At 46.5% G+C, this 11,329-nt stretch overlaps 1 protein-coding gene across 1 annotated transcript; it reads right to left on the bottom strand.

Annotated features, from left to right (window-relative positions):
* Window positions 1-2,524: 2,524 nt before the first annotated feature.
* On the bottom strand, window positions 2,525-5,978 carry LOC124655427. The gene is made up of 8 exons (XM_047194326.1): window positions 5,481-5,978; window positions 3,560-3,607; window positions 3,428-3,481; window positions 3,263-3,322; window positions 3,099-3,182; window positions 2,873-2,989; window positions 2,710-2,765; window positions 2,525-2,606 (listed from the first exon to the last, which is right to left on the bottom strand). Exons 1-8 carry the CDS (start codon window positions 5,925-5,927, stop codon window positions 2,525-2,527), a joined length of 948 nt encoding a protein of 315 aa, XP_047050282.1. The 5' UTR covers window positions 5,928-5,978.
* Window positions 5,979-11,329: the final 5,351 nt, after the last annotated feature.

Raw genomic sequence — 11,329 nt, 5'->3', positions numbered from 1 at the left:
CGCTGGAAAACTTCAAACGGTGGCCGAGCTACACCTAAGCCTTTATTTTCAAACACACAAAATTCGAATTTTAAAATTTTAAAAAAATCCGAATCAAAATTCTAGAGATAGGAAATGATGTATACTACAATGATGTAAAATCTCAATACAAACTACTTTATATTCCGGGCTACACACAAATGACAAATTCTGGTGAATAGTACACATTTCAAGATTACTAATTTTGTCAATTTCGTGTAGCCTAGAATAAAAATCAGTTTGCATTGAGATTTTGCACCATGGTAGTCGGCTACCTCTAGGATTTTGTTTCACTTTTTTAAAATTTTGAAATACGAATTTTGTGTCTTTAAAAATAAAGAGCTATACGTAGCTCGCTTCCAAAAGGCCACACTCGTTGATGGATTCGTTAATTTAAAGTCAGGTTTTGCTAATTTAAAGTCAGGCTCATATAGAGTCTTGGGTATAAAAGCTAGGGCGCTTTCTTGATGATTTGATTTTTCAATATTTATTTTTATTATTATGTAAGCGCCTCTGTAAGCGGCTTGCAGTGGACATGCAGTAGGACTCCTTCCCGCATGAAAAGAAGTACTCCTGCAGCTCCCCGAATAGGACTGCAAATCTTTCCGAGGAGTCCGAGTCCGAGTCCGACAAGAATCGGAATTCGACGACGCACCGGCCACCATCTCATCAATATAAATACCCACGCGCGGCCTACGGCCGTAAGATAGACTATAATCATTAATCAAGACAAGATACGGCGATGGCAGAGCAATCTTTCAGAATCACATGTACGATGTCGGCGGAGGAGGCCGCCGCCAAGCGAGCAGAATTTGAGTCCGGCATTGCCGCCGACCCGGGGAACGACAAGCTGTGGGCCCGCTTCGTGACGTTCGAGCTCAAGGACGGAGGCGGCGGCATCGAGGCCGACCGGGCCGTCTGCGAGCGAGCACTCGCCGCGCTCCCCGGCTCCGCCATTGAGAATTTCGTGTACTGGAGCTGGTCCCTGGCGGAGCGCAGAGCCGGCGACGTCGAGGGGCAGCGACGGGTGCTCGAGCGGTGGGTGCGCCGGCTCCCGCAGGGCGGCGGCGGCCTCCGCAAGCAGGGCTGGGAGGAGTACTTGGAGTTCGAGGTCGGCAACGGCGAGGTGGATCGCGTGCGTGCCGTCGGCGAGGGGCTCCTGGCGGCCTTCCCCATGGACCCGTTCGCGTACGTGATGTACGTCAGGGCCCTCGCCGGTCTGTCACGGCACGTGGAAGCCTTCGCGTTGGCGAAGCGCGGCGTCAAGGAGCTGTCCGGCTGGTGTCGTGGGCACGACGAGCTCATCTGGAGGTTTATGGCCAAGTACATCAAGAAGCTCAAGACGAAGCAGAGCACCTCATGGGACGATAGCTTTTTATGGTAGTAGACGCTGGCAATGGTTTTGATGAAAGTGTCTCCATGTTTTACTTTTGAGAAAATGAATGCTTCTGTAACTTGTAAGATATAACTATGAATAATACCTTTTTGACGAAATTACATTATCGGACTTTTACCTCATATATCTTCACCGCCATAGAAAAACGACTGCAATTGTAAGCTTGCTGCTCGTTCCAGCAAGAATTTCAGGAGCTCAGAAAGAAATCCTACAGATTCTCTTTAAAGTTGCAGAAAGGATAGAAACAGTGCAACATGTGTACGCACCAAGAGTAATTTACATGTAACCGTGACTCTGATCAGCCTTGATCATAGTATATCTCATGCTATGGTATCTACGACTTGCTACAAACACTACTTGTAGATGATATCGTAGTGCCCTGGCCTATACAACAGTGTGACACAAGGAACTAAGGGCAAAACGTCTGGTGACTCAAAGATGATATGGGTGTTTGGCTCCTCGGTCCCTGACATGTCAACGATAACAATTCGGAGGGGCACATGCAATACGTCGGTGAGCGCAACTAGATGGACTTCGTCTCCCTCTGCCTGCATTGGTATCACTTTCCGTCGGCACCACTGCAATCCAAAAACAGATGAACTCAGGACTTGACAACAATTTTCTACGAACAAATTCCCCTTGCTGGTATAAGTCACATGATGTAAAGGTTGCTCCTCCTACTATGCAGTTGCATCAGACAAAAAGCAAAACGAGCACACAGCAAGACAAATACAAAGCTTATTTATTATCACTACTACATTTTAGATCACACAATATGACTCACCCCTTCAATTTTAGAGAATTTCCGAAACAATTCTCCTGCTGGTATAAGTACCATGATGTACCCATCTTGCTCTTACTATGCAGTTACATCACGCAAAATGCATAACCAGCAGACAACAAGACAAATACCAAACTTATTACTACATTTTAGGTCACACAAAAAGAGAACACTCACCACTTCAGGGCATAATGGATTAAGTTCGGGTACGACTTGGCAAAACTTTTCAACCTCCGAGCATATCTGAATTGCTGCCACCAATCGAAGATACGATATGACTACAATAAAAATAGTCAGAGTCAGAAAATTAAAGTAAGGTAGCAACACAACTAAAAAAGTGATTGTGTTTTCTCACTATTGGCAAAATTCTGCTCATTCTGACTCTCCTGGAATAGCCAGTCTTCATAGTCACTGCAAAAACAATTATAACATAAGTATGCACTTTATCGAAAATAATAATAACATAAGTATAAAGCATCGTTAATTGTTGCAAAAATGTCAAATGTGAACCCACCTTACTGATAGAATTTGTTTGTGGCGCATACAATCCAGTATCAAGTTCACAAATGCCTGGATGGATTACAAAGTTATTATGAGTATATGACTTGATTGCAATTGGTGGTTCTGATCTGTAGGATTAAACAAATTGGTTAGTGAAACTATGGAAAAGGTCTTACATTATGACCATCAGCATATGAACCAGGCAAATCAAGTCTTTGGAACTTCTCCAACAACGGTTCAAGTGTCCCAATTAAGCGCAGTTCCTCGTCAGGAGATACTTTCACGAGCTGCTCCTATAGACCCAATGGACAAAATGAAATCATCACAAGGCGCCACAAACTTTAAGGTGGAGAACTGGAAGAAATTCAGGAAGAATAATGATTCAACAAGATATCAGCATACCAGATATGAATATATGAAGGATCTGTATAAGCAACTCCCATCTCCAGATACTTTCCGGTATTCAGAGTAATTAGCCAAAAGCATCTGCAAAAGCCCACATAATAGGTGAGAACACATAGTAAACAAAACAAGTAGAAATTTAATGGATCACATTTTGTATTTACATTTGCTTTATCTTTCATATCCTTGTATGCCAACTCAGCCTCTAGAGATGATAAAGGCTCCTGCACCAAGAACATTTCAGTTAGTATATTAAAAACCAATGCAGTTTCCTCAAATTGCCATCTCTTAGCATCCAGCATATGAGCATACTCAATAAGAAAATTAACCTTTTCATGAATTGTGGGGCCACCATTTTCTGATGTCTGTGAAACCATAGAAAACTGAAGGTACGAAGAGGTTAACAAAGAACCAATGAGGGATAGTTAATTAGACTAAACATTATAAAAAGAAGTGCTCACATGATCACAGGGCACATCCTCATATCTCCAAAAAGAATAATCAAGAATCTGAAAAGGGGGCAATAGATGATAAGGGGTATGCATTTACGTGTGATCGCATTTAAGCTCCACAAAATAACATAAGCAATAATAAATATCCTGCTTGGGATAAACAATAAGTCAAATAAAAATGTCCATGGGATGCACCGCATGCCTACTGAATCCTTACTACATCAATCAAAACTTCATGGAGCATTGACACATCCTCTACTGTAATGCAGGAGATTTCAATACACTGATCTACCCTGGCTATCCATACCCATTGCTCCATGTCTTTAATAAACAGATTTGGAGCATTGCACTGAAAATCAACAGGAATTGGTTGCCAATAACAAATGAAAAATAAAATATAGTTATAGTATTGCAATCTGACATTTTCATTCCTGGAAACATAGGGATGTAGAAGCAATATAAAAAACTTCAATTTGTTCCCAATTCCAACTTATATCCCTGAAAGAAACAATCATACACGACTTTAACAGCACCAAGATGACTGATCTTGTAATGCAGGCATTTTTAATACAATAATGTACACTCGCAATCCACACCAATTGCTCCTTGTCTTCAATAAGATTTGGAGTATTGCACTGAAAATCAACAAGAATTGGTTGCCATTGACTAATGAAAGGGAAATATACATTTATATTATTACAATCCGACGTGTTCATTCCTTGGAACAAAAGGATATCTGGCACTTAAAAGAAGAGTTGTTAACAGTTTGCAGGATGGCTACTTTTAGTTTGAGTTAGGACTGTAGTCACTGTTCATATTTATAGGAGACCCAGCACACTTTACTTGAACATGGACTCGGTAAAAAAGCAGAAACTTGAGAAAGTAAATTTTTTTTTGCAAATTAAGCTACGAGCATAAGGTTACAAATTAAACATTGTTTTTTTTTGTAAAAGTGCATCAAACAAGAAGAATCTGTTGCATAACTGAGCCACAAACACAAGATTAGGAATCAGTGGAAAGAATCATATTATGTTCTTACGGTATTCCGCTATTGTAAAATCATTGGACAACAAGTTTTTACCATCTAAATTAGCAAGATTTGTGGAAAAAAAATCTTAACTAGCAAGCTAAGGAACGCTCAGAGGTACAGACTATTCATGTCATTGCCAATCGTTATCTATGCCATAATTCTATTTTTATACAGACAGATATTACACAATGACAAAATTGACTATGAAGACCGTAAAAAGAAGTGACCTATGACCAGATAGCATTTAGTATTACCACAATCGCTACAGTCTAAGATCTTGACCCAGGCTATGTACACTCCAAAATAGAAGGAATGCATATATAGAATTCCTAGGTTTGCTCAAACCAAGCGAAAATTTCCGTTATTAAGCAGTACATAGGGATGCAGAAGCAATATAAAACTTCAATTTGTTTTCCAATTCCACCTTATATCCCTGAAAGAGACAACAATATACGACTTCAATAGCACCAATATTTTTACAGGCCTCAAAGGTAAAGCACATGTGACTGATCTTGTAAATGAACGGGTTGGTACCATTGACATCCCAAATGAACTTAGCAAGAAATGTGGGGGAAGCATCACGAATATCATAACTTGTAAGATTCCAAATTGCAAGATTCAATATTTCATATCTGAGGGATACTATTCATAGAGATGATATAAATCAAGAACGAACTAAGTTGAGCAGTATTACTGGGAACTTGTAACCATTGCAAGATTCGATATCTGAGACCACAGATTTTTTTTGGGTGCGGTGTTAAAAGTGAAATTTTCCATCCAATCGCAAGTCCTGACCAAAGATCCAAACCATGCCATTTAGAGACTCTATCTTCCATAAGAAATCATCAAAATAGTCACAGGGACAATCCCAAATCAGGAAATTGGGGTTTCTTGCAGTACCTCGTGATGCGCCTCCTCTTGGAAAGGTGGGTCAGCGAAGAAGGTCCGGCAGTCGTAGGCGTCTGGAGAGCTCAGCGACGTTGAGGGGTCGCTGAAGCCGCCCCAGGCATCGCAGTCGTCGTCGTCGGAGTCGGAGTCCGAGCCCCCTGTTGGGCTGCTCAGACGCCGCGGCCCTAAGAGGAAGGGGGCGGCTGTCTTGTCCGTGATCTTGGATTCTTGGCCTTCTACAGGTCCCCAGGCGGAGGACGAGGCGGCGCCAATGGTCGGACCGCCACTCGTGTCCTCGTTGACGAAGATCGACCTCCCCGGCTGACCGGAGTGGTGCGCGCGGGGAGGAGAGGCAGGTGGGGAGTAGACCTCGGGTTCTTGGGGCGTGATGGAGGAGTTGGCCCCTCCGCCGCCGCAAGTGGGGTCGTCGGCGTGAGGAGAAGGGCGGCGGCCGTCCATTTTGGCGGTTGGGAGAGGCGGGAAGGGGGAGGATGGATTCGGGGCAGGGGAAGAAGGTGGAGGAGGCAGGGATCTGTTTCTGCAGATGACGGAGGACGGCCCAGCTATATCTATATGGCCTCCTTTCTTTACGAGTTGTACTCTCTCGATTTTTTTTTTTTTAGCAATCGGTAGGAGTTCTGCCTATTTCATTAAAAAGAGGGAAATTTGGCCAATTTATAAGAAAAATTGGCCGAAAACCGATACAAACTCAACACCGTGTCCGATTTATAAGGAAAACCAGACAAGAGAAAACCACACACGGCACAGTTTTTCTGGGAAAACCGGCGAAAACCCGCACACCTGGCCACACGACCTGGATAAACCAGGTCTGGAGCGCCGCTGAATGGCACCAGCACGAAGGCAACAACGAGCGCCGCGACTGCCCGGTCCACGTCCCTGGAAAGGAAGTAAGAGTCGAGAGAGACGGCTAGGCCTTTCAAGCTTCGAGGGGTGAGGCAGGCCGCAATGCAAGCCAGCGGCACTCGCGCACCGACGGAACACGAAAACGTTGACCCAAGCAGCAGTCAGGCATTGCCGGAGGTGGCTCCCAAACATTCCAAAAAATGACGCCTCCAAAGAGGTCACGGCGTCCAGAGACGCCGCCATCATTCAATCCAGCCCAGCAGGATTTGGGTTTTCACCCCGGAATGATAGGCGGAGGTGTGTGAGGACTCCACGGCCAACGCCTCCAAGGAGGAGAACGGCGCCCTCGAGCGTCGTCGTTGCCGGCACCGAACGAGTCGGGCAAGACTTTCGTCCGGAGACCTACAACACCGCCACTGTCAAAGACAGCCCAAACCCCGGACGAGAACGAAACCACCGCAACAGGGGCGCCGCCCACTCCACGGAGACATGCCCTGCCGCCCACACAGCCAGGGCATATCATCAACACGCCTTGTTCCCGGAGCCGCCGCTCCGGCCTCCACGCACGGTAGGCCAGCTCCTCATGCCAACTTACCGCCGTCCCCGGGACGTTGCGGAACAAACGCCCGGTCCTCCAAACATCGCGCCGCCGCGCCGCCGTCCATGCGCCATGGCGCACCTCTGCCATGGGCCTGCAGGTGCCAGCAATGGCAGCCTGCCACACGCAGTGGCCCACCACGGCCACCGGGATACCGACGAAGCTGGGAGCAGCGTGTGCTCGGCGATGCAGAGCTCCCCAACCGCCGATGTCGCTAACCGCCGTCGTCCGGCCGCCGCGGGAGGCGGAGCGAACGGAAGCGGGTTGCCGGTCGGCCACGCGTTCACCGCGGGACTCCCCCAACCACCTTCGGCGGAGGGGGCCGCCGCCACCGCGGCCAGGCCAGCGGCAGCGGCGGGAGGGAGGAGGGTGTCCTGGGGGCCGGCGGCGGCGTGGGTGAGGTTCCCCCGAGTCGCCCGCTACGGGCGACGCGAGGGCTCGTTTCAATTACTCTCTCGATTTTCTAAAACCTTTTTTACATAAAGTTAAATTAATAACGCCATAACAGCAAGTATATGGTGCTGAACAAACAACTTACAGGTTTCAAAGCCACAGGTAAGAAAATAATAAACAAGCTTCAAGGCCATGGACCGCCGACGAACCGAGGATGGAGACTACACCATGAAGACAAGCACACCACCAGAGAAAGATCTTGTCTTTGTCATCTTCCAATGCGACACCGCCGATGTGTATTCCGTTTCCACCTCTAAAGAAGGCCCATTCCAAGACGGCGGGGGCGTGGTGGGCTTCTCTTTTTTTTTTTGAAAGATAATATATTAAAAAGCTAGCAAGCCGCCTCATTAAAAACCTTCCAGCCCCCTTAGGTACCCTGGTAAGGAAAAGAGTGCGTCAGAAACTTGCAGCCCACAACTCACACCAAGTTACAATCAGCCCCAAGGCTGTGAACTAGAAAAGCAGGTGGCTCGGCATCCCGGAAAACGACCCATCTTGTAGGCTTATATATTTTGCACAAGAATGAGCCGCCACCGGTTAGCCTCGCGACGAGCATGAACTAAGCTAAAATTTGTAAACAACAAACTCAACTCACTAATCTCATCTAAGACCTGCTTGACTACTGAAAGATCATTAGCTCTATTTTTCCAAAGTCGGACCAAATCTTCAGAGTCAACTTCAAAAACAACCTTAGTGAAACCCCCGCTTCTTGCATACACAACAAGCATCTCTAAAAGCAAGGGACTCCACCGTCAAAGGATCAGACACACCTCGGTAAGTCTTACCCGTAGCACCACGGAAGACCACCCCCTCTCGTGCAACAGCACCGAGTAGGCTGCCAGATTGTCATTGACATTAACAGCACCATCAGAATTAATTTTAACAACTCCATCAGGTGGTCTCTGCCACTTACACTCCGGCCTAGCAGATTTAGGCACACCCTTGTCCCTTGGTAACTCAAGAGTCTGCAAGGTTTCCTTCACCATCTCGCCATTCCAAGACGGATCTTTCGGTGATTTAGGCACCGGGGAGTTGGGGAAGGCGGTCGGCGACGGCCGGCTAGTCCAACGGTGAAAGACGCATCGTGAGCCGAGATGGAGGCGGGATATAGACGGGCGTGGCGGACTCTAGCCGAGATGGTAACAGATGCGGTGTCTTCCGTGCCGAGGTCAAATATCAAATGTGAACCCACCTTACTGATAAAATTTGTTTGTGGTCCATACAATCCAGTATCAAGTTCACAAAAGCCTGGACGGATTACAAAATATTATTATGAGTATATGACTTGATTGCAATTGGTGGTTCTGATCTGTAGGATTAAACAAATTGGTTAATGAAACTATGCAAGAGGCCTTACGTTATGACCATCAGCATATGAACCAGGCAAATGAAGTCTTTGGAACTTCTCCAACAACGGTTCAAGTGTCCCTTCCTGGCGACAACCAAAGCAAATTACCTTTGGTTTCAAGGCCAAGTTTGAACCAAAGAAGTTTCTGAACAACAAGCACAATACCAGTTTGAGTTTCAAGCCTAGATACAACCCCAATAACAACAGGAGGACCCCAGCATCTCAGTATATGGCAAACATTTTTTGCCGTATTTGTGGACTTAAAGGACATTACTCAAAGGACTACCAGAAGCCAAAGGTAATTTGCTTTGATTGTCGCCAGGAAGGGCATATGCTGAAAGATTGCCCTAACAAGAACAATGGAGGAAGAAAGTCCGGAGGAGGAGGGAGTCGTAATGGGAATTCTGGAGGAAACTGGAAGAACAAGAAGCCCTTCGGAAAGTTGAACTGTACAAACCTGGAGGAGGTGATAAACTCAGGCAAGGCGGTCATAGGTACGCTTCAGATACTCACTCATCCTGTCAAAGTACTTTTTGATACTGGTGCAACCACATCATTCATTTATCAGAAATTCATCATCAAACATGGGATTAATTGCACTAAGTTAGAAACACCCATTACCATACTATCTGCGGGGGGAACGATATTGGTTACCCACGTTAAGCAAGAGTAGGTCATCATGATCCGTAGATGTGCGTTTGACGCAGATCTGTTTGTTCTACCTATGAAGGACATAGATGTTATTCTTGGTATGAACTGGTTAGAGGCAAATAGAGTCTTGATAGATTGTGCAAACAAGACAGTGTCTTTGAAAAGCCCAGATGGAGGAAGGATGATTTATCAAGGAGATAAGCATACCAGATCAAAGTTGAGCTACATCTTAACAGCATGAAGGAGGTGAAACTTGAGGACATACCAATAGTTAGTGAATTTCAAGATGTTTTTCCAAAGGAGTTACCTGAAAAGCCACCAGACCGGGAAATAGAGTTAATGATAAGGGGTGGTCCGATCTTCTCAGTAAGCAACAGTGGTGATGATGATCACGGGATGAACACAGCGGAGATACACGAATGATGAAGTGGATGATAACTTGTATGACGCAACGAGATCTCTCGATTGGTCCCTGTCGCCAATGCAACAGCTCTCAACCCTGCAAGATATTCGCAAGTCCACACACTTGCGCATGTAGCCGCCGACCACGAAGCGGTAAGTTGCAACCGTCTAATTCCCAATGGAACAGTAGATCACACAAGACTTTTCTGGATCTGCACCAAATCAATGCAATATGATGTAGGGATTCAATAGAGTTGCAAAGCAATCAACTATGAACTAGGATTTATCTTAAACGTGGTCTAAACCTAATTTGGGGGCGTCCTGGGCACTTATATAGGGGTTCAGGACGATCTCAGGTCGAAAAGATACAAAAATAACCGACCCAGAATAGATCTGGTCGAGACATGCTCTGCGGTTCAGTTGGCCTGGAACCAAAATATGCAGGCCAAGTAAGCGGCCAAAGCCTGATTGCCGCGGGACAGGGTGAAGACGCTCAGAACAAGGCCCGTGAGCCCGTGACCAGGGTTGCCGGTGGCGCGCGCGCTTGAGCACCGTTTCGCTGAAGGTCTCGCACTTATGGGCCGGCTCATTAGGCTATCCACCTTTTAGGATGTCTAGACTAGCCCCACATACCAACACATCTTTTATGGGCACTTTGTCCTTACTCATGTGTACCCGGGATCAACTTCTCGGTCGGTCATCCATCCTCAAATCACTCCAAATCAAGCATGCTTAACCTTGAAGTTCTTTAGGGACGAGTTTTCGCAGAAGAAGTTACAATTCATTGATATAAGTATCCTATCACCTTTGAGCTCTAGGCCAAGATGAGACACCCAAAAAAAAACTAAACAAGAAAGCGGAAATCCTCTTGCCGTCCTTTCCTTACATTGATGCTCTTGAGGTCTGACATGAAACGCCATCCAATCATCCATGAGCGCATCGTTGAGGTCGAGCTAGAACTTGAACCTCTATCTTATGAGGCGTCGTTGGCTCCACCCATGTGCTGCCTCTAGAAACCCGTTTGACAGTTCTACCATCTTCCACCGCTGGATGGAGGAGAGAAGAACCCAACGGATTGTCGGACATGAAACTTGAAGATGCGTCGCCTCCCACTACGGGCAAAACTGTCTTTGCCGTGCAACTATTTGCATGGCAAAAGGCCTTATATGCACGGCTTTGCCGTGCGTTACCGCATGGCAAAGACCGCACGGTAAAGTCATCGACGGCAAAGGCTTCTTTGCCGTGCGCCTCGCCAATGTTGCACGCCGCACGGCAAAGGCTGATCGGTCTAGGATTCGAACCTAGGACGCAGAGTAGGGAAAGTGTGCAACCTTGCCACTGAGCTAAGCGTTCGTTTGTTGATAACTATACCACGCCACACCTTTTGAGCTGACACTACGGGAGAAACAGGCTTTGCCGTGCGAGGCTTTGGACGGCAAAGAGGGCCATACGCACGGCAAAGGCTTTGCCGTGCGTGCACGCACGGCATAGTTTGCACGGCAAAGTCTTCGACGGCAAAGCCGCCTTTGCCGTGCGCATGGACGG

The sequence above is a fragment of the Lolium rigidum genome, chromosome 1 (genome assembly GCF_022539505.1).
Source record: "Lolium rigidum isolate FL_2022 chromosome 1, APGP_CSIRO_Lrig_0.1, whole genome shotgun sequence".
Taxonomy (NCBI): Eukaryota; Viridiplantae; Streptophyta; class Magnoliopsida; order Poales; family Poaceae; genus Lolium; species Lolium rigidum.
The sequence above is the reverse complement of the archived record's forward strand: the minus strand, read 5'-3'. Positions and strand labels throughout refer to the sequence as shown.

Excerpts from the sequence above, each read along its gene's own strand:
- LOC124655427 (XM_047194326.1), bottom strand. The coding sequence starts at position 5,927 with ATGGACGGCCGCCGCCCTTCTCCTCACGCCGACGACCCCACTTGCGGC. Across the intron at positions 3,608-5,480 it reads AAGAGGAGGCGCATCACGAG|ATTCTTGATTATTCTTTTTG; the intron begins GTACTGCAAGAA and ends CCCCCTTTTCAG. Across the intron at positions 3,183-3,262 it reads ATATGAAAGATAAAGCAAAT|ATGCTTTTGGCTAATTACTC; the intron begins GTAAATACAAAA and ends GGGCTTTTGCAG.